This window comes from Pseudopodoces humilis, chromosome 9, assembly GCF_049639895.1.
Source record: "Pseudopodoces humilis isolate 2021_Gansu_Grassland_sample_001 chromosome 9, ASM4963989v1, whole genome shotgun sequence".
NCBI classification, from domain to species: Eukaryota; Metazoa; Chordata; class Aves; order Passeriformes; family Paridae; genus Pseudopodoces; species Pseudopodoces humilis.
Genome location: NC_142208.1, coordinates 9986173 through 10007234, shown reverse-complemented (window position 1 = coordinate 10007234; position 21062 = coordinate 9986173). Strand labels below are relative to the sequence as shown.

Genomic DNA, 21062 nt, shown 5'->3' with positions numbered 1-21062 from the left:
CAAAAGCTGTGCAACACAGTACAGCAGAAGGAGGTGCTGGGGGAAGAATCATAGGGCTTGAGGAGAGACAGCATGGAAAACACACCAAAAACCAAAATACAATTAGAAAGGCAAGCTACCACAGCATGAAGCTCACAATAGCTGGGGTGTCTACTATACGTTTTTCTTTTTGAGACGATCTGTAACACATATAACAAGGGCTGTGGGTCTATGGGCCACATGCTTTGGTTGTGCTGGAAAGCATGAGGTCAAAAAAAGAAAAATAAGTCACATGTCCTCAGACCCCAGAAAATCACAGCACTGAGCTGCTCCACAAGCAGGAGGCAGTCACTTTTACATGAATCTTTGGGCTTTTTTTGCCTCTAGCAAAGAGGCAAGCTTCGATTTCAAAGCAGCAGGATGGGGAAGCACCTGTCTGCATTTAGGGAATGTGCCTGGCTTGCCTCTTCAGCTCCCAGCCCCCTGCTCTATGTTCTCTGCCCCTGTCCACTTGTCCCACCAGCCTGCTTCAAGCACTCGCACCTTTCCTGTTTGTGGTACAACCAAAGCTGTGAATCTCTTAGGGCTGCGTAAACCTTAAGGAGGAGTAAGAAAAAAAAAAAAACAGAACCCACCCCCAAAACCAACATCTCTGGTCAAAATAATTTTTTCTCCAACTTAAATAAAATCTGTTCATCATGTTGACCCGATCCTCCCCACCATTTGTTGTTGCTGGGCTGTGACCACAGCCGTGCCCAGCTCCCCTGTCCGTTCCCAGGAGCTGGCACCTGTGTGGATGAGTGAGGGGACACTTCTGGCCTTTGGCCACAAGTATTACTATTGGCTCGGGGGCTGATTTTTTGTTAGCGTTGGTTTTCTTGGTGTGTCAGCGTGCCTTGCTCCGTGACTGTGCCGCAGAGACAGCCCGGGGCTACGGAGGCGCAGCTCCACTCACACCAGTGGCCGGACAGCCCGGGCACCTCCATTCCCAGGGCTCCCCAAGCCCGCCGCAAACCCCAGCGGTGCGCCCGCCGTGCCCGAGTCCTCGCAGCGCAGAGCCGCCCCGGCGCCGTCCTCCGGAACGCCAGCACCGGCCCGAGGTGGCGTGTGGAAGGCGCCGCAGGGCCGCGCCCTCAGGGCGGGCAGGGCCGGGCTAGTAGAGGTCGGCGCTGTTCCTGTGGGGCGGCCGGGCCTTGCCGGGCTCCTGGCGCTCCGGGGACCGCCGTGCGCCGCGGCCGCCGTCGGGGCGGCAGAGCCCGTCCTCGCTGCCGGCGGGCAGGCTGTCCAGCGTGCTCTCCTTGCTGCCCGCGGCCTGCGCCGGGCCCCCGCGGCGGCGGCGGGGGCAGGCGCTGGGGCAGCGGGCCAGGCAGCCGGGCAGCGCCTCGGCCGTGCAGGCGTACATGCCGGCCGGCACGGCCAGCACCATGGCGCACACGATGACCACGATGTGGATGAGCTTCTCGCGCTGCTCCATCTGGCTGACGTCGCTGCCCGTGACGAAGACGACGCACTGGCCCTTGCGGGGAGCCTGGTTGCGCACGGCCACGCACACCTCGTACTTGGTGGCGGGCAGCAGGTCGGTCACCGAGTAGGTGTTCACCCCGGGCCCGATGTAGATGGTGTCCTTCTGCGCGGCGTCGTAGCGGCCCACCAGGAGAGTGTACCAAATCTCCCCCGGCTCGGCCGCCGCCGCCGCGAACCACTCCAGGGTGATGCCGTAGACCGTCTGCTTGGCGATGCGCACCTCCACGTGAGCGCCCGGCTCCGCGGGGGCCGCGGGCGCCCAGCCGCGGGGCGTGGTGGACGCCCACGGGGCCACCACGCGGAGGTTGATGGCCACCGAGGTGTTGCCCAGGAAGTTTGCCGCCGTGCAGGTGTAGTTGCCGGCGTCTGCTGGCCGTGCCGCCGGGATCAGCAGCTCCGAGCGGACGGTGTCGTCGCTGATGGGCTCCGTGGACACTGCGGGCAGAGGTGAGCGGTCAGCAGGGAGCCACCGTGCCCTTGGCAGCCGCAAGGCCTGTGTAGGACGGGGCCCACTCAGGACCCGCCCTGCCCAGGGAGAAAGGAAGAGGGGCACGGGAATGTGCGCAGAGCTGAGAGCAGTGTTTGTCTGAAAGGCAGTAACGCGCTGGGACACCCAGGCATGGGAAACATGGAGTGTGTCCGACCCCTAAACCAGAACAAGCTGCTGGAGGAGCTGCTGTGGGCACAGGCCGAGCTGCCCATCTGCCATCAGCATTCAGCGCAAACCAGGAGAGGCGCTGAGGAGGCACACCTACATTTTGGACACATGCTCCATCCTCTGTCAGGATTAAAAATGTCAGTCTCAGGAGGATCACACCAAAATAGGTGTATGAAGCCAGAAAGTATTGGGCTGGAAGTGAAATGCAGTGTTAAGAACAGTGTGAAACCCTGTTATCTACCCAAACAGAGGTGTGTGACTGTGGTAGAGAAAAAAACTATGTAATTAATCAGCATGTGCTTGTGGAAAGACACACAAGTGCTGCTACAGCGCTGCAATTGAAGCAAATATCAGCCCGGGATTAGGGGCTAATGCTATCCTATTTAGTAAGCTGGGTTATTAAGGACACACAGAACCTGTGTGCTGGCTGCCTGTATGTCTTATTACCTTACCCGTTGAAAATAGCAACTTGTCCTATTGAAGGCTCTTAGTAAAAATAAATGTGAGGGAGGATGGATTGGGAGGAAAAGAAAAAGGTCTCATATTACAACACCTTTGCTAAAGAATATAAATAAGCAAGACTTCAGGAAAACACAATCTTTGTTTCAGTTCATTCAGAACATGAACGGACGCAGACAGTTTTGTGGTTTGTGTACTATTTCTTGAGGGAATATGTGGGGATAGTATAGGAGCATACAGGTCTGTATATGTGTGCACTTTTACAAACACATCTACATGCACATATAATTATATAGTGTGTGCATATATATACGTAGTATATGACCAAAAAAAGTACGTAGTGTATAATATATAGTAAATATACATGCATATTTAGATAACTATGTATTTATTAAATCTATACAACTAATACAGGATTAGTAACTCCTACATTATGTATCATGAGGAAAGAGCTGCTTCTTAAAATCCACAAGTAAGATAATTGTATAAGAATGAGGCCATGCTCCTTTCATCACTGACTGATGTCCTGCATGAAGCAGCTCTTCTTATGCTGGTCAGATGTGCTTAGATGCACAGGATGATTAAGATCATTTGGATTACTGCCACCACAGTAACTGTGGTGCTCTGTAAAGGGGCTGGGTTGCTGTGGTGACTGTGATGGGCTGCAGACCTATGTAAGTAGGATAGTACAGCATAAATTTTTAATGGGGAAAAAAAAAAAAGGAAAAAAAGCTTTGCTTACCATTAAATGCCCTTAAAAGTTTGAGTGCATAGGTCCACCAGACAGCTGGGGAAGGGCTGGCTTGCACAAAGCAGGTCAGGGTGATGTTTAATCCTGCTGGGACTGTCAGGTTGGTGTCAAGGGCTGAGGTCAAGGGCTTCGTGCAGCTGTTAAGCTCCACTTCATGAAAAAACTTCCCTGTCCTGAATTTTGGGCCTGAGCAAGTTAAATAGGAATTCATCAGAATAATAGGTGGGCCCACGGACTTTATAAACTGGACAAATCCCCGCAGGCGACAGTCGCAAATCCAGGGGTTGTCATGGAGGGCCAGGACAGCATTGGAAATAGCTTCCAGCGGCCCCTCCGTCCTCTGGCTTCTCTGGTAGACAGGCCAGTTGTAGAAGACATCCCTGGATATGATGGTAAGCTGATTTGAGGATAGATCTAAATAGGTCAGGTTGGGCAGATAGCGGAGTGCGTGTTCTGGAAGGACATCCAGGCGGTTGTGCTTCAGATCCAGGATTTTCAGAGTCGGGGTGTCTTGAAATGCTGTCCATGGCACCGAGCTTAATTTGTTCCCTTGCAAGCGCAGCTCCTTCAGAGCTGGCAGATACTCCAGACTCTTGATGTGCATCACTGTGATGTTGTTAAAATTGAGCCACAGATACTCCAAGGCACTAACGTTCTCAAAAGACCCACGAGGCAATTCTGTTAGGTGAGAATTTTCTATTCTAATTTTCCGGATGTCCTGAGGGATGTTTGCAGGGATCTGCCTCAGCAGTGCAGACATACAGAGCAAACTCCTAGGGAGGAAACCAGAAAATTTTCCAGGTCACACACCACGTTTGAGGCCAATAAACCAGTTCCCTATTCAGGTCTACAAGCACTTGAATAATTATAAGGTATTGTATACAGGGCATGCATAAGCCATCCATCCATCCCCAGGGTTTACACCAATTTTGCCATAAACAATGCAATTAAGTAATAAAAATGGCTATGTATGTAACTATGTATCTCAGGAAAATAAGAGAAATCTCATTCTATGCTCAAGACAGCACTTTCAAGTATTAGATTAGACAGCAATTCAAGTATTAGATGTGGCACACCTTGCATCAGTCTGCTTGGTTTTGGTGCTCACATCATCAGCAAAGTTGCTACTGGGGCTGTCTGAGCCACTTCACTGGTGCTACAACAGGGGTAACAGTGTTCTTACCTTCCAAAGCTGTCCTGAGAACAAGAGCATCCTGTGATGCAAGATGAAACAGAGGGGTTTATCTTGTGGAAGGCCAGAAGAAGAAGAAAAATATGACAGACGGGGTCCATATTCTCCTTTAAGAAAGCACTGTGCAGGGCTTTGCACCAAACACGCCAACAGCCTCCAAGAAGCAAATCCTATCAGCTGTAATCTTCCTTGACGCAGAAATAAATCCTGCTGGGGACCCAACCCTAAGGAAGACATGTAGTGTGGTTCTCAGTCTGTGTCCAAGTGCTAAAAACCACCTCCAAGACCACTCTTGGCATTTTTCCTCCAGCTGAGGGGATTCTGACAGACATATATTTGGTTGGGAATATGAAGATGGAGCCAAAGCCACTTCTTTTGCCAAGCCCTTGCAAGAAACTAACCAGGCCAATTTTTTTTTTTTTTTTTAATTCCATGGGGTCTGTCTCTTCTATATTTTAATGGCTTTTATCAAGGCAGAAAGCCACGGTAAGGGCCAGACCTCGCAGCTGTAATTTGCCATAGCGCCCCACTGCACAGTCCATCCTCTCCTAAATCCTGCCTGGCACCATTTTCCTCTGAAACAACTTCTCCTCCCCACAGTAGCTCCGTTCTTACATGTTGGTAGTGAAAATAGCAACATGGCTGTGGCCAGTCCGTGGGTTTCTCTGATAAGGGTATCTTGGAAGTCAATCTCTTTTGTATAAATACAAAAATCTCAGTGCTATTGTCTTTCAGTCATCTTGAAAAACTAAGCTATTCTGAGAAGGGATTTTGAGTAACCAAATTTATTGATCTCTTTTAATCCAAAATAGCAGGTTTCAGTTGTGCTTCCCAAGGAGTTCTGCGTTCTCCTGGGGCCATCTAGTGTGGATGGGTTTCACTACAGCCTGCACAGGAGCACGCCTGGGAAAAGGGCTGCACCTCACTGCCCGTGTGGGTGATGCTGGGTCACAAAGCAAGATTAGCCTGAACCTGCTTAACCTCTAACCTATGGGACCAGGATAGAAAAATATTTTAAGTGTGGCAGCTTAGAGCTATATGTGGCTCTCAGGGTTGTGCTGCTTTCAGCCTACGGAAGACACAGGCTTGATTCTGCAGTGTTTAAATCAACAGGAGCTTTTCTTTCATGGCAAATCAGCAAAATGGAATGGTGGGGAAACTTCTGGGGACTGGTAGAGTGCTCTATTTCCCCCATGTACAGGGAGCAGGCCACAAGGAGTGGGCCTCTGGGGATGCTGTTGCTGGCAGTGCCTCACATCTAGCCACAAGCACATGGGGTTTTTATGGATTGGGGTTTTTTTAGCTGAAATAGTCCTTGTTTGTCCATAGTGCAGTATTTGATTTTTCAACAACTGCCCTGTAGTCAAACACGTCAGTGAGCCGGGAGTGAAGGGGGAAGGCTGCTGGTCTGTAGTACAGCAGATACAGCAGCTGTAAATCCCCCACTGGGGGGTGGTGGTTGCTGAGGAGTTTCTTGGTGAAGCTGCTGCTGTTGCAGTGGGGGTGGCACCAGCGCAGCCCCTGTCACCTGAGACACACTCCTTGTGCCCCTTGCATGTAACCCAAGCAATAGAGGGAACACCCATCAGCAGGGCTGGCTGGCTAAACTGAGGGTGTTGTAGGAACAACAGTGGCAGCTGCCATCACAGGGTGTGTCCTTCCCCACCATCCATCAGCCACTGAAGCAGAGCGACTCGGGGACCTCCACTCCCACCCAGCAAATGCCACAGTCACCAGTGTCTTTGCTCTCTTTATGTAGTCTGCCATGAAAATATTCCCTAATAAAACAATTATATTCTTTCTTAATAATAGTAATTTTCTATTTTTTATGCTTTACAATAATTAAAATTATAATTTTGCAGTAATAAAATAATGGAAAATATTAAATAATATATAATAAATAATAAATGTAATATTTCCATAGAATAGTGTAATATATAATGATACCATAATAATGTAATTTTACTATAATAATATTATTTTACCCTTTACAACAGGCAATAACAGTAACAAACTATTTGTGGTGCAGTTAGTTAGAAAACCCCTGTGTGTCAGGGGCAGCTCCTGAAGTTTGCCCGTGTATGAACTGCAGGGCCTGGGACCAGAAGGCTTTTAGCAGAGGCAGAGGAAAATCAGTGCCTTGATGTGTTCAGCTCTAGAGAGGATGGGACACGTTCCTGTGATGGGATCAGTGGCCCCAGATCTCTGGCACGTTCAGTCATGCTGGACAGGTGGGAGCCACGAGGGATGGAGACACCCATCAGTGGCTGGGATTCAAGGCAGGTGGGATAGAAAAAAAAGCACAACATGGCACCAGGGAGGGTCTGGATTGGGATGCTTTGGCTGTGCCAGTGGTAGCAGGAGGGACAGCCAGAGGGATTCACCGCTTTTAAGGCTCAAAACCTCCTTTGCTTGAAAGGAAGGGCCCTTCTTTGCCGCCTTCCTTCCCCTCCAGCATGGCCCATGGGGAGGGTCTTGTCATGTGGCAGCTAAGTCACATCTTCAAAAAATCTTTCATGAAAAGTGAAGTGTTATTTATTTACAGATTTATAAACTACTGGAGTTTCCCACCATGTACATCTTCAGGCACAGAACAGGTGCGCAATGTCCTGGGATGAAGGAAGTAAAATTATATCCAGGGTTCTCTGTTAGAAATACCTTATTTAAAATAAATAATTTGCTTAGCAGAAAAAAGCAATAAAAAAAATAGCAGCTTTTTTCCCACATGAGAATTCCTGCTAGTCCCACCTATCTTCTACAGGGCTCACAAATGGCCTTTCAAAGAGTGGTGTTAGTCAGTGCCATGGGCAATGCTCTGGCTGTTTTCGGTCTGATATTTATTTGCTGCTTGAGAGGCTACTTATCTAAATATATCCAAACTCCAAGTGTACTCAGAAGGTTCAGTATTAACCTGAGAGTCCAGTGGTGAATCACTTACCCAAGTCGGATGAATTAGGGTAGAGAGAAGGGGGAGGAGAAAGAGGGGAGGGGGAGGTAAGGGAAATAAATCCCCCAGTGTTAGGCACAGTCATTATGCTTATGTTCCCTACTGGACTGGGATTTTGGTGCCTTTTTAGTTCAGCCCAGTTTATGCCTGCTTGTAAATTTAATGGTCACAATTGTGACAGCAGATGTCCACCCAGTTCAGCTGCTCTTTAACATCATGTGGCATCCTGGCTGAAGCCAAAAAGCAGAACAAGCTGTCTAAAACTCAAGCTGTCAAAATAAATCTCCACAGAGATGGTTTCTGCTAGTCTATGGGAAGTGGAGTTTAAGAGATTGCGCTGATTGCCAAAGCAAATGCCAAGAGATCACCCATTGTGTGCTGCCAGCTATGCCCAGGGAGTCAAACTCCATCTTGAAATGACATTTCTTCTTGTAAGAAAGCAAGTCTGGGCTGATGCTTTTCAATTAGTCCCTCTGCCTTGGCCTTCAGTGTTAGAAATCACTGCTGGGCAGGACATAAGCATTGAAGACTGCAGTTGGGCGTTTCAGACAGTGAAAGTGTTTAAAAAATGAGTTGACATAATGTGGTTTAGTGGGCATGATAATATCCAGTCCAAGCTTGTTAAAAGGGAGCGCAAGAGCAGATGTTTGCTTTGGTTCTTACAGCACATCTTGAGCACTGACTTTAATCAAGAAAGAAATGGTTTGCTCCTTAGCGTGCTGAAACTAGGTGCCTAACAACACTTCCATGACAACAAAACAGAAAATCCAGAGAGGTGTTTATCTTTCCATGTCTGATAACACTGAAAATCTGACCCAGAGTCTTGAAGTCACATCTGCTTCCTTAATGGTTCGAAATTTCACTCATCATTTGGCAGGTACAGGGTTTCTCCTCTGACCAATGCCAAACAAGACAGAGCTTGTGCAAGTTTGTACCTATTGCTTATTGTGTGTGAACCACCAGTGCATAGAGAAAGGCTTGTCTTGAACAGCAGCAGCTGAGATGATAAACTGCAGTGCCTCAGCTGTGAGACAGTGAGGGTGGGCACAGGAATGAGAAAAGTCATGTTTATTCTGTTTGGGATCACTATTTATTCAAAGTACAAAAAATATCCAATAGAGTCTGTAAAACTGAACACCTCCACAGTGAATGTCCCAGGATGATCCCTGGATGGAGCAGAAGCAGAGTGCCAGTGCTGGCCCAGCTGGTGCCTTCTCCTCAGCCAGTTCACAGGCTGAGGCTCACAGCAGGTGAGACTGCTCCTCACCGGGGCTGGGTGCAGCAAATGGCCCAGCTCACACCTCCGGTTAGCTGAGAAGTGAATACTTCTGCTTCCCAGTCAGCTCCTGCAGACCTGACTTACAGGGAAGTCCTTGGACAGTAGGTGCACTCCATTCAGCACAGGAAAACTCTGGGACAGCTTTGGTTCTTCAGGAGCTTACCCATCCAGGGCCATGGTAAGCTGAGTTCTGCACAGCCCAGTGCTCCTGCTGCATATGTGGGCAGGACCCAAGCTTATATACAGCAATCCTTGCAACTCAGCACAAAAACTGCTACTGGAAAGACAGTTTTTTCCTGACTCTTAATAATCAGGCTGGGACAAATGAACTTTAAGGATTAGATCTATTACATACCATGTTTTATCAGTTAATTTGTTGCATTGAAATATGTAATTTTACAAAACTTTACTTGTAAACCTAAAAATCTACACAGTCCAGTGATAAAAGTAGCATGAATTATTTTATACAGGGATTGACGAATTCTCCCAATACAAGAGAAGTTCCTTATCATTAATGCAAGGAATACAGGGAGTCCCATCAGAAACTCTTGTGATGTACCCTGTTGCTGGTATTTATGTTGAGATCAAATGACTTGCTTTTTCCATCAGGCCAAGTAATCTGACATAAGTGAAACCCTTCTGTACAAGGGGGACTTGAAAAATCCATACAGTGCTCCATTCCAACCAGTGAATTTTGTTAAACCACACTGTACATACATATCCAGAATGTGACTGGAAGTCCTTCCAATAAATTTACAAACACATTTCAGAACATTTCAGCAGGCTTTATCCATTAGCATTTCAACTTGGCTGGATCTTTCCCATTCAACATTTGGCAGAACATATATCATTTTCTTCATGAATAATACTTATTACAAAGAGAAAAATGTTACATACAGTGTTACTACCTGAGGGACTTGAGTGGAAAATAACACATCTGGGAATTACTTTGTGATCAGCACTCGGATTCAAATTCCAGTGAAGCTGCAGAACTTAAATGACTGATCAGTTCACCCGGACTATGAAAGTACATTTGGATTAATATTAAACAGGTATTTTTCAGGGTCCTTGAATCTGTAAAATGTTTGAAACCCAAAAGACTGCACTGAGCCTCTGCCACCACTGAGACCATAGTCGGGAATGGCTGATGTGTGCGTTGCCAGTGGTCTGACACCACATCACTTTCTCCTGCTCTGCACAGAGCAACCATGACCAAGTCACAAGTGCCTGGCTGATCATGTGGGCCTTCACCATCAGTTTTTCCAGGAGCACAGGCAGCAGTGACAGTGCTGGTTTGAGAGATTTTTGCAAAACTGTCTAATATAAGTTTTCCAGTATGATTACAAAGCATTACCCCGCCACACACAATGTGCAAAGTAGCCTATTGTATGATTTTTATCTAGCACAGCTGGTATAAAACATACTCTACTAATTACAATTCAGATGCAAAATGCCAGCTAGGACTGATACTGAAAGACCTTTGCTGTTGTTCCATATCTTTAGAACAGAGTTTAGGGCCGAAATGCAATCAGCAAATGCTCTCTGTTACGCATTCTTAGGAATGGGTTTTGTCTCTTAATTTCTATCTCCTTTGCACATTTCTCTGAATTCAGAGCATAGAGTTGTGATTATGTTGAACATATTAGAAAGGATTGCTGTACATCTGTATTGAGTGATCTATTAAGCATCAAGCTGCATGTTTCATGCAAACATGGGGGATGTCAAAGGTGAGACTCTAAATCTTCACCTTCATAAGTATTTTTATTAAAATTACTAAACACTCCTCTGGCTTATCAACCAAAAGAACGTTAAAAGAGCTGAGAACAAAATACATAGCATATTGCAGAGCAGGTCCTAAACAACACCAAGCAGAACACACTCAGAAATGTTGCTTAATGTCTTCACACTTAGTGTGCACACTTCATTTGACAGGAGAAAAAAAAAGTGGTCCAGGAGAACGAGGCCATTATCACAGAAGCTTTTGACTGGGTATAAAGCAGCCAACCCCAAGTGGTGTGAGCAACATGTCCTGTAAAGCTTGGGCACAGTCTACCCTCTTGCATGCTCTTCCAGAGCATGTGAGAGACAGAAGCGTGGCCAGGCTGGCCTGCAGTGCTGGAGCAGAGTCACAGATAAAGCCACACGCTTCCCACTGTGCGAGCTGACAGCCAGCCCAGGTGCTGTCAGCAGAAGTACTCGTTAGGCTGTCCCTCTATCTTTGGTATGGCTTCCGAGTCCACGCTGGAGCGGGCAGACAGCAGCCTGTTGGACTCGTCAGGGGTGTGCCTAGTCAGGTATTCTCCTTCCACGCCTTTGGCCTTGGCCCCGGGAGACAGGCTTTCGAAGGTGACATAGGATTCCTGAACGTCCTTGGGTTTTCGCACAAAGCATTTTTTGCAGCGCCGTTTCAGTGCTCCGCAGCAGACCACCAGCGTCAGAGGAACAGCAATGACACAGGCCACGCTGATGACAACCACATTGATGAGCTTCTGCGTCCCTCCTGCGCTGACAACTTCATCTGTGGAAAATATGATGCACTGCTCCTTCCTGGGGATCAGCCCTTTCACACAGACACACACGATGTACTTGGTCTTTGGCAGCAGCCCATAGAGGGTGACCTTGGTCTTCCCTGGCTCCACATTGATCCGCCGCATGTCCCTCTCCCCAAAGACAGCATAAAGGACACTGAACACTGTGGTGTTCTTTGCCATGGGCGCCTTCCAGGCCAGGGTGATGCTCTGGTCCGTGTCCCCTATGACCCTGACAGACCTCACCATCCTCTCTGGCTCCTGCTGGCCCGTGGTGGGGCTCACCAGCAGGTTCTGGGGGTTGCCGTCTTGTGCCGCATCCGGGAGGAGGAGGCTGTCTCCGGTGCCCGCCCCAGCCCCCAGGGTGGGCACAGTGGAGGTGGTGATAACGTACCTTGCCACCAGTTTGTCATTGTAGGCAGCTGCCTCCATCCCACTCGCCTTCCCATTCCATGTGCCTTTGGCACTAGAGTTTGGGTCGTCCGTGCTTTCTGAGTCCGTGATGATGAGCGAGATGAACGCCTCTGTTGCCCCCAGGAAATTCTTTGCTTTACAGATGTACTCCCCAGAGTCAAGGTAAGAGACTACTGGCAGGCCCAGGATAGACCAGCTCATCCCATCACTGGAAATCTCTTGGTGAACTGCAGGGGAGGAAAAATGTTAAATAAACAGGCAGTAATAAATGGAATTCATTCCATGTTTGTAAAATATTAACTCTGTCATCAAATACCTGCTCAGTAAAGTATATGATAAGGAATCATCATTTCTGCTTGCTACCAAGAATATTACAAAATCTCAGTAAATCTAAGAAAAGGACTATAATTAGATTATGTCAGGATTTAAACTACTTCAAAATGAATATACATGGAAATTTTGATGCTATTTCCTCCAAACTGATGATGTAACAGGAAAGGTTCTTCCATTAAAGATAAAAGCTTGAAAATTCTTATGTAGGTGCAATACTTAAAAGAGTGGAAGGAGCAGACAGCAACTGATCTATTTGGCCATTAGATGCAGACCATGGAGGCAAAGAAAATACAAAGAAAATACAAACAGTGGAGAATTTATTGTAATAAACTCACACTGACTAGCCTAGAGTGTGTGAAAAATAGTTGAAAGATAATATCCCTTCTAGTGCTTAATTATTGCAGGTGTTTATCCTTACACAGGTGTAATCACCACCAAATTATATGTACATAGATGAGTGTTGATTTGCTCAGATGATTTATTTTCAGGCTAAAACTAGATTTTTTTGCCTTTTTCTATCAGTGCAGAAAAAAAAAATAGTTGGGATCTTGTGGAAGGGTAAAGCACCCTCTTGATTATTTAACCAGCCTACTTAGGATGGGCATGTGCTGTCTCAGCCCTTTCCTGCTGAAAGGTAAACCAGGGAAGTGTCTGAAAGGCAAAGGTAAGAGGATGCAAACTTCTCCCAAGCCCTCTTGGGGTCAGAATCCAGCCTTGGCAACCGGGGCCCCTTGCAATGGTAGCAAAATACAAGGTAACAGAAGTTACTTTTTCAGTTTAACTATTTGCTGAATGAGTATATTAAAATACATAAATCTATGGATCTACCTATGGCAATTTCAATACAGACTGCAGACTCTTTCTTACTCCTTTCTGCTCAGAACACCAGCATTTCAAATAGCCACATTATAGCATTGGCACAGAAGCTGCCATTGCTGAGAAATAACCTATGTTTCCAGCCACCTTTTTGTTGAAAGGTGCTAGCATCTGATTTAATGGGGCACAAAATACATCATTCTCAGTTGTAGCTCAAAGTAAACTCAACATAGGCTTTCAGGAAATCATCCTGTTTTATTTTTTTGTGGTGGCTCTTTTTCAAGTGTAGGAGGGATGATTGCAGTGTGATGGGTACACATTATCATTATGAGGAGCAGCTCTGCTACATTCTGCACATCCTGCACAACAGAGCAATGACTTGTGCACATCCCAGAAAATGATACTTGCTACAAATGGTTCTACTGCTGTGAAGGAAAATTGCACTCTTCCCTGTTCTATGCACCAAGGAGCCCTATAACCCTTTGAGGATCAGGCCCAACACTTAGCAATTTATCTGCTGAGTTTAGATCCTCTTTGAAAATCAGGGCAGGACTATACAGGAGTATTCAGGGAAAATTTGAAACAAGAAGGTTCAGGTTCTGACTGAAAACTTATAGGACAAAAAGCTAAAGACAACTGTCTTCAGCAGAGCAAAGGTTTCTTCCCTAAATTCCCCACAAATTAAAGGACCAGTGTTGCAATTACAGCTCCAGACTTTCTTACGAATGGAAATTAAATCATGATCAGTCACAGAACCAGTGTCTGTCTGAAGGCTTCCCCCGGGAGAGGGGTGAGCACAGAAGAGATGCTCAGACCAGGTTTCTTCCAGAGGCCTTTTTCTCCAGGAGAGCTTGTCAATCTGTCAGAGGAAATGATTCCTTGGAGACATTCCCACTGAAGTGTTGTATCCTTCAGAGTTTAGTGGCTTTTTTGTCTTTTAATATATCAGTAATGCTATATGTTTGCAACCTTTTCTTTCTTCTACAACTGATCTAAATCCCAGTTGAATTCACATCAGACATCTCTCTGCCAGAGAGGTTTGCTAATGGATTAGCAATAGAATATGTGAATAGAATAATAGAATAATTCAGGGGGAAGCCTTTTCAGTGACTAACTGAAAACAGCTTATTGCTAGTTTCATTTCATTAGCTCTAACAGATTTGCATAAAATCCCTCGACTTGTCTCACCACCACAATTGCTATGAAACAAAGCAAAACCAGCTTCCTACACATAATAATACACATTTATCTGATAATATTTAGATCAAGATGTAAGTAATTTTATAGTCTATAGAAAATCACAATGCAAGAATGAATAGCACCTAGTACAGGTCTGCCTCACTTATTTCACGTGTGCAGAGAAGTTTAAACCAAACCCACCTGTGCCATTCAGCTGAGCCCCATCAGCTCTCCTCCAGCTGAGCTCGGGGATGGGCACGCCCGTGGTGCCACAGCGCAGCAGCACCGTGCTGCCCAGGATAGTCTTCACCTTGGCTACAGATGTGTGCACCACGGGGCTCTGACACTTCCTCAGCTCCACCTGGCTGAAGAAGACTCCTGCAAGGCTCCGAGGGGTGAAGCATTTCAGCCTGGGCTCAATGAAGGCTATGTTAGGAGACTGGAAATTTAGGAAATGGACCATTTCATACAGACTGCAGTCACACACCCAAGGATTGTCTTGCAAGCCTGTCAAAAAGAAATCGGGGCACTAAGTCACTCCAACAGCGCCTTTTGTTTCTATTTTTCAGCAGGAGAAAATGTGATAGGCTCCCAGTCTGCTCTACAAGAACTGCCTGTGCAGGAGTATGTGGGGTGGGGGATGTGTCCCCCCTCAGCTGTTGGCTGAGCCTGATGGATCCCACAGTTGCCAGAATGGAATAAATACGTCTTGCTAAAGTATCTCCAGATCTGGATCTGAAATCATATTCTTTAAATTCAAAGCAGGATTATTCATATCATGGAAATATTGTGATTCATGCATATAAAGAAGCAAAACAAGAATTTATTATAACCACATTTCATTCCAGGATGAAAAAAAAACTACTCATGGGAGGAGGACTGCAGATTCTTTTGGCATGAGGAGACTGAGGTCTCAGACAGGCCAGAAAATTCTTCTCACTGGACATTCTTAAAATATTAGCCAGATTGTCATGCCACTTTTCACACCTGCAATAGCTGTAGCTGATCCTACTTGCCTGTCATAGTTCTCTTCCAGCCCTCTTATTCTAAGTTATTTTCATTATTTTGGTAATCGGTTGCTTTTCCTGAAATGCTAATTTATACTGAATGAGATGAAAGAACTGTTTTAAGGATTAAATTGAAGGGTGTGCCTGTTATGGTATATAAAAAACATAGATAGACCATAACTGTATAAAGGCTAAATACACAGAAGGAGATACGTTGAAAAACACACTCTTGTTTCAGACTCTTGGAATGTTTCTCTTCTTCTTTATTCTGCTCTCCCAGTTTGCACCTGTTGAATTCCAATGCTGAAAAAATGATACATTATTAAAAATAGACCTGTGAAGATAGTTCTGAAAAAGCAAATTTGGAACTAGAGCAATGCATATCCATGAACAGAAGTTGCTGTATTCTGATTAAATCTGTGCCATCCTACTTACAAATGTTCACATCCAGCTGTTCTGTGGACAGGTTGTGCTCTCTAATGATTTTAGCTAACAGAATTGGCACTTGGGATATTAATGCCATCTAACCCCAGGCATGCATTTGAAGCCTAAGCCAGGATCATGGCTCCTAGGCCTCCTGCCCGCCACAGGAGTGAGCTCTGCTCCCTCCAAGGGGGCTGTGCCTCCTCTTTTCCATGCCCAGCCCAAGGATATGCCTGGGGGCTGGCACCTGCCTGAAAGGGAAGAGTACTAATATTCTCTCAAACTGTTTTAAAGATGCTGCTGAAAAAATTCTTCTGAGTGCATTCCATATTTTCTTCCCTGGGCTTAGAAGAGGATCTGGAAGTGATGGGTTTTGGTAGGAAGTCAGTTCTTGTAAATGAATATGTTAAAGTAAAGGAGACTAAGTAAATAATGAACACTCAGCTTGGCTTTGTTGTTCTATGGCACTTTTACTAGCAGTTTCTAGTTCATGCACTAGATAACAATTGATCCCAGATTCCCTGGCAGGTGCCCCAGCTCCAGCTGAAGCAGCAGCAATCATGAATCTCAGTGAGGCCTTTGCTGCCCTGCACATCACAGTTCCATGGGCTCACATGGGCTGTCCTCACGTGGGAAAGCTTGCACCCTTGGCACAGACTATTAGCCAGCAACTTAGCAGAGGAGTTACTTCTTCTTGAAGGAGTCTGCAAGCAGTGGCTCTGGAGTCACAGTGATGCACTGCAGGCAAAGACCGGATTGGGCTGACTCTTTTTATTATTCATGATTTTTTTATGCCTCCATGAGAAACAGAAACATGCAGCTGTGTTTTCCCAGCCTGCTCCGGTGAGAGACATGACTTTTATCTACCTGGTTCCCATGGGTGTCCACAGGATAGGACCTAGAAGCTGGAGTGTCTGCCCATTACTGCATTAGTTTTAGCATTATACTCATATGGTTACATGAATTTTTTAGGATCCTGGCACAAGCAACCTGTGCACAGCTGGATACTACTCAATTTGGCCACATGTATCAAGGCATGGTCTGTTCTTGATAAAACACTCTCCTAATCTATATTGAATGGAATAACATTTTTACATGTAAATTGACTCTAAAAATAAAAAGGGAGAACTACGATCTAGGGAGTCTTGCTAAGAATGAAATGGGCAACCCCAAACTTCAAGTTTTAGCTTAAAGATCTTGTTACTGCATCTGGCAAAACAGGATAATGGAACACCTGCTCCTCTCCTGATGCTAGTGAAACCTTCAGCAACATCTGCTAAGGACACTAAAAGCTTTGTAGGTGTAGGTTGTACTTTTTAAAGTCCTGTATCTCTTTGCACTCCAATCCAGTTTTAAAAACCTCACCTTCCTAAGTTTATCAAGGGAACAAAGAGAAGCAGGTACTTGCCAGAGTGAGAGGAAAGTGGCAGTGCCTCTGCTGAGATTATCAGCAAGTGCCTGAACTCACACCCCTGCCTGCAGAGCCCATACATGCAGATGCCCACAGTTTGGTGACCAAACACAGTCCGTGGGGCTTGGTGTGCATACAGCAAGTGAAGACAGCAGATGGCAACAGCTCTGAGCCATCATCAGCCTGCTGTGGATTTGAACAGTGAACAGCGGCTAAAAGATCATGTATTAATCCCATGAGCTAGGAAATGTGTTCAAAACCTCACCTGGGCACCCTGCAACTGAGAGTCAGCTGTGAGATACCCTGACACAAAAATGGACAATTGCCTTAAAGCCATACTGTGAGGAGCCTAGAGCTGGCACCAAAGAGGGTATTCTTGGAGCTTCATAGCTGCCCTTCAGGGCAGCACTGTCTTGGTGTGTTTGGGTTTAATTCTGTGTGAACAGATAAACAAGGTTCTGGGAAGAGACAAATTGGAAGCTCTGACCCAGATTTTATGCTTGGTCATGGCGTTATTCCTCTTTAATTTAGGCATAATAAGTTACCCATCCTTTTATTTAGTTCTGCTTAAATGGGTCAATTCCAAACACAGTGCTATTAGAAAAGAGCACACAAATGACAAAGAGCTGTGAACATATTTGTATTTCTATCCATGGCAGTGGCAATAACTAAAAAATCCTTGAGCAAGAGTCACCAATTTTGTGCTACAAAGATCCAAGCAAGTAATCAAATTTATTTTTTGATCTAATCAAAGTAATCATAGTTGGGTGTGATGAGCCTGAGGTGAGTTGGTTAATATGCAGATGAGTTTACACACATTATTTGGGGTATTAAATTGTATACATATAGTAGCAGTGTACTTGCTACTATAGTAACCACAGTGGGTGAAAGTGGTGCAAGATGAGAAACTCTTGACATTTTTGCCCCCTGCAAAATGGCAAGCACTTCTCTTACCTAGGATGATCTTGGAGTTATCATTGGGGAAGTAGGGAACAGCCTGGAGGTTGGCCCAGGTGGCAATGAGAGCCTGAGGAAGAGTCATCAGCTTATTGCTAGACAGATCCAGGTATGTGATGTTCTTGACATAACGAGCAGCATCTGGAGGGATTGAAGTGAGTTCGTTGTTGTGTAAATCCAGAAGCCTCAGCTGTGGCATGCCAGCCAGGCTTTCCCAGGGGAATGATATTAAGTTGTTCCCATCCAGCCTCAGCTCTTGCAGACGACGAAGACCCTTGAAGGTGATCCCACTGAGGCTGGCCAGGGAGTTGTAGGGCATCCAGAGGTACTCCAGGTTGTGGAGCAGGTGGAAAGCTTCTCCCGGCACCCTGCGGATGGCTGTCTTTTCTATCCGAAGCTTGGTTGTATCAACAGGGATGTTCACAGGAGGGAGAGTCATCTCTGGGTCATTACACAGCACTGTCCTGGTGGGGAAAAACAAGGACAAGAAAAGATGTGACTTTATTTTGAAAATATTTGAAACCTTATTTTAATGCAAGATTTTGGTCTGCCTTTCTTTTTTCACAAGAGTTCTTGTCATTTCTTTCTTGCTGCTGATCTCTGCATAATCACCAAAAATACATCAACTTGCAGTAATTCATATCTGCCTTCTGACTGCAGAGATCACAGTGTTGTGCCTCTCCTGGAGTGGTGTGAGTCTCAGTCTGGCCCATTTATTGTTCCTGTTGGGTTTTGCTATCATTTTTTTTAGAGTAGTTATGATAGACAGCAGTGACAACATTCATGCACAGCAGAAGAGTCTAGTGCAAGCTAAAACAAAAGGATCCATAAATTGAACCATAAAAGCCCTACAAAAAGAAGCCTTATTGACATGTGGGAGGGCAAGAAGTTCTATAGATTAAATATGACACAGGAACTCTGGTTTGAGAAATGAGGATGAGAAAGCCAGCTAACAGCTCCTTGGAAATGCTCTGGAGTAAGCTCTGCTTTACTATGGAGGGTGTGTAAAGATGATAGCAGTCACTACACCGCAGGTACATATGCTCGTGAGAGTGAAAGCACAGAAAATTAACTCTTTGGAAAATGCTATACTGAAAGAAAGGCAGATTTATGTGCTTTAAACATGCCTCCCCCATTTCTAATCTCTAAAGGTCAAAGCATGAAAAGCTTGGGCTGCATTTTTGCAGCCTTCGTACAAAAAAATGTGACTTGAGATTGTAGAGAGCCATGTGAAATGAAAGGAGACAAAACAGGTCTCTCAAACTGAATTTTAATTTGCCTATCAGCAAGTAGGGGAGGGCCAGTTCCTAACAAAATACCAAGCTACCTGCAAAAGGTAGTAGGTCAGATGGGCATGTTCCATTCCACTTGCCGAACAAGACACCACAAGAAATGTAATGTGATCAGGCAAGTAATGTTTTCCTATCACACTGCCTCTATAAACAGAATATTACAAAGCTGTCAAAACCAGACTGGTTTTGGCTGAAAGCAATTATTTCTCTACTATCGACAAAAAAACATATAACATTGCTGAACTGCTCAGGCAGACCTCACAGATTTAAATGCTGTTTGAGCCTATAGTTAAATTGTTAATTTATAATCAAAACACAGTACATTACTCTCACCCAACACTTTTATTGTGGCATTAAATCCTGCCCACCCCCTACTGAAAGTTGAGATTTTGAGGAAGATAAGAATCTATCACAAAGGAAAAATCCAGAAACCCACTTACAATAAAACATTTTTCTTTGTGTAGTCATGTCACAAAATGTTTACTCACAAAGACCATGGCAGTAAAGCAGAATGGTTCTCACAGTGTCCCTAAATTATGTCAGTGAGCACTAAACATTTAATCTATGGGATAATCTCCTTCTAGTGGGAAATATGAATCATAATGCAGAAAAAATGTAGCATTATGCTCCTTAAGGCACTAATGGATATTTGCTTTATTATGTGTCTTACTAAAATGCACAACAGCTTTTTCCAGTCACTGAGAGGAAATTCCCCTGGGAACTGTGGCATTTATGGAGCAATAATTGGCTCTCACACTGTTGCACCCCCTTTTAACAATTGCAGGCTACTTGTGTCTCTACCATGCTGCTTCTTACTGGGAAAGTTTCTAGTATTAAATCTATAGTACCATAAAAGAGATAAGAAAGTAGAGCTATTTCATGGGGTTCCAAAATATCTCATTTCAGTAATGAAAAAATATTTCAGTCTAGAAAAAGTTTATTACAAAAGATTTTGCAAATCCTGTATCTGTCACAGGGGTTTAAAACACATTAAAACCTCCTCTGCTGTGAACCACACCTTATGAAAACATGGCCTCTATTTTCTTTAAGTCAGATACTTTGTGCTTACCCTTCAGAAGGACTCTTTTGTAACAGTCCTCCAGAGAAATGTATGTACAATGGCTTTGCATTCAAAGATGGATGTCCTTCTGGTCTTGTCTTCTTTTTTAACAGAAAGTTTCCAGTCTGAGAATGAACTTCTTTTGTTTATTTTCTTTTTTGTTACTATCTGGTTTTTTGGTTCATTCTTGTCCAAAGTCCATTGCTATGCCTAAAATCTCCAGCTGAAGGATTTTTTAAGTAAATTGCTGGGTTTACTACCGCAACATGAATCAAATCTGGTCACAGTTTAGCAACAAACCAGCAGAGAAGAATAAAGCCTTTTAGAATCAAAATTTTCAACATAAAGGTAAAAAAAAATAAAATATTGTTTAAATTTTATTCCCTTTTTGCCATTACACTAGCAATAATTATGTCGCTTCTGTTCCCACAGAGGAGATGCCCAAACGCTTTCTCTGAAATCAGCTTACTGTGTTTTCAGAAGCTAATCCTCCGCAAATATAGCTAGAGCACGGAGCAACTGGAAAAATAATGGCCACAAAGTCCAGACACAATATTTTCTCCCGCGAGCATCCTTCCGGAGGAGCAGGAGCATCCCCCGACCCCCCGCGCCTCGCCCCGCGTACCTGGCCTTGGTGCCCTCGCTGAGGCTGTGGAAGGCACAGCTGCACTGCGAGGGGCAGGAGCCGCCCGCCCGGGGCAGCCCCAGCAGCGCCGAGCAGCACAGCACAGTCACCGCCAGCCACATGGCCACCTGGGCATGGAGCACACCTGGCTCTAGGTAGCGTGGAGGGCTTCGCCTATTGTTTTATCCATCGGCCGGTCACATCTTGTTAACTCCCTTTTGTTTTCAG

At 45.3% G+C, this 21062-nt stretch overlaps 2 protein-coding genes across 3 annotated transcripts; both read right to left on the bottom strand.

Annotated features, from left to right (window-relative positions):
* On the bottom strand, nt 1–4678 carry LRIT2 (leucine rich repeat, Ig-like and transmembrane domains 2). The gene is made up of 3 exons (XM_005520466.2): nt 4555–4678; nt 3363–4144; nt 1–1938 (listed from the first exon to the last, which is right to left on the bottom strand). Exons 1-3 carry the CDS (start codon nt 4662–4664, stop codon nt 1133–1135), a joined length of 1698 nt encoding a protein of 565 aa, XP_005520523.2. The 5' UTR covers nt 4665–4678; the 3' UTR covers nt 1–1132.
* Nucleotides 4679–10046: 5368 nt separating this feature from the next.
* Nucleotides 10047–21062, bottom strand: LRIT1 (leucine rich repeat, Ig-like and transmembrane domains 1). 2 transcript variants are annotated; one of them, XM_005520465.2, is made up of 4 exons: nt 20835–21062; nt 17855–18321; nt 14261–14566; nt 10047–11958 (listed from the first exon to the last, which is right to left on the bottom strand). In XM_005520465.2, exons 1-4 carry the CDS (start codon nt 20954–20956, stop codon nt 10973–10975), a joined length of 1881 nt encoding a protein of 626 aa, XP_005520522.1. In that variant the 5' UTR covers nt 20957–21062; the 3' UTR covers nt 10047–10972. The 2 variants fall into 2 exon arrangements, with proteins under 2 accessions (XP_005520522.1, XP_087915866.1); XM_088059740.1 differs by lacking the exon at nt 20835–21062 and adding an exon at nt 20219–20422.

Excerpts from the sequence above, each read along its gene's own strand:
- LRIT2 (XM_005520466.2), bottom strand. The coding sequence starts at position 4,664 with ATGGACCCCGTCTGTCATATTTTTCTTCTTCTTCTGGCCTTCCACAAG. Across the intron at positions 4,145-4,554 it reads TCTCAGGACAGCTTTGGAAG|GAGTTTGCTCTGTATGTCTG; the intron begins GTAAGAACACTG and ends TTTCCTCCCTAG. Across the intron at positions 1,939-3,362 it reads ACTTTTAAGGGCATTTAATG|TGTCCACGGAGCCCATCAGC; the intron begins GTAAGCAAAGCT and ends CTCTGCCCGCAG.
- LRIT1 (XM_005520465.2), bottom strand. The coding sequence starts at position 20,956 with ATGTGGCTGGCGGTGACTGTGCTGTGCTGCTCGGCGCTGCTGGGGCTG. Across the intron at positions 14,567-17,854 it reads TAACTCCAAGATCATCCTAG|GCTTGCAAGACAATCCTTGG; the intron begins GTAAGAGAAGTG and ends TCTTTTTGACAG. Across the intron at positions 11,959-14,260 it reads GGCTCAGCTGAATGGCACAG|TTCACCAAGAGATTTCCAGT; the intron begins GTGGGTTTGGTT and ends CCTCCCCTGCAG.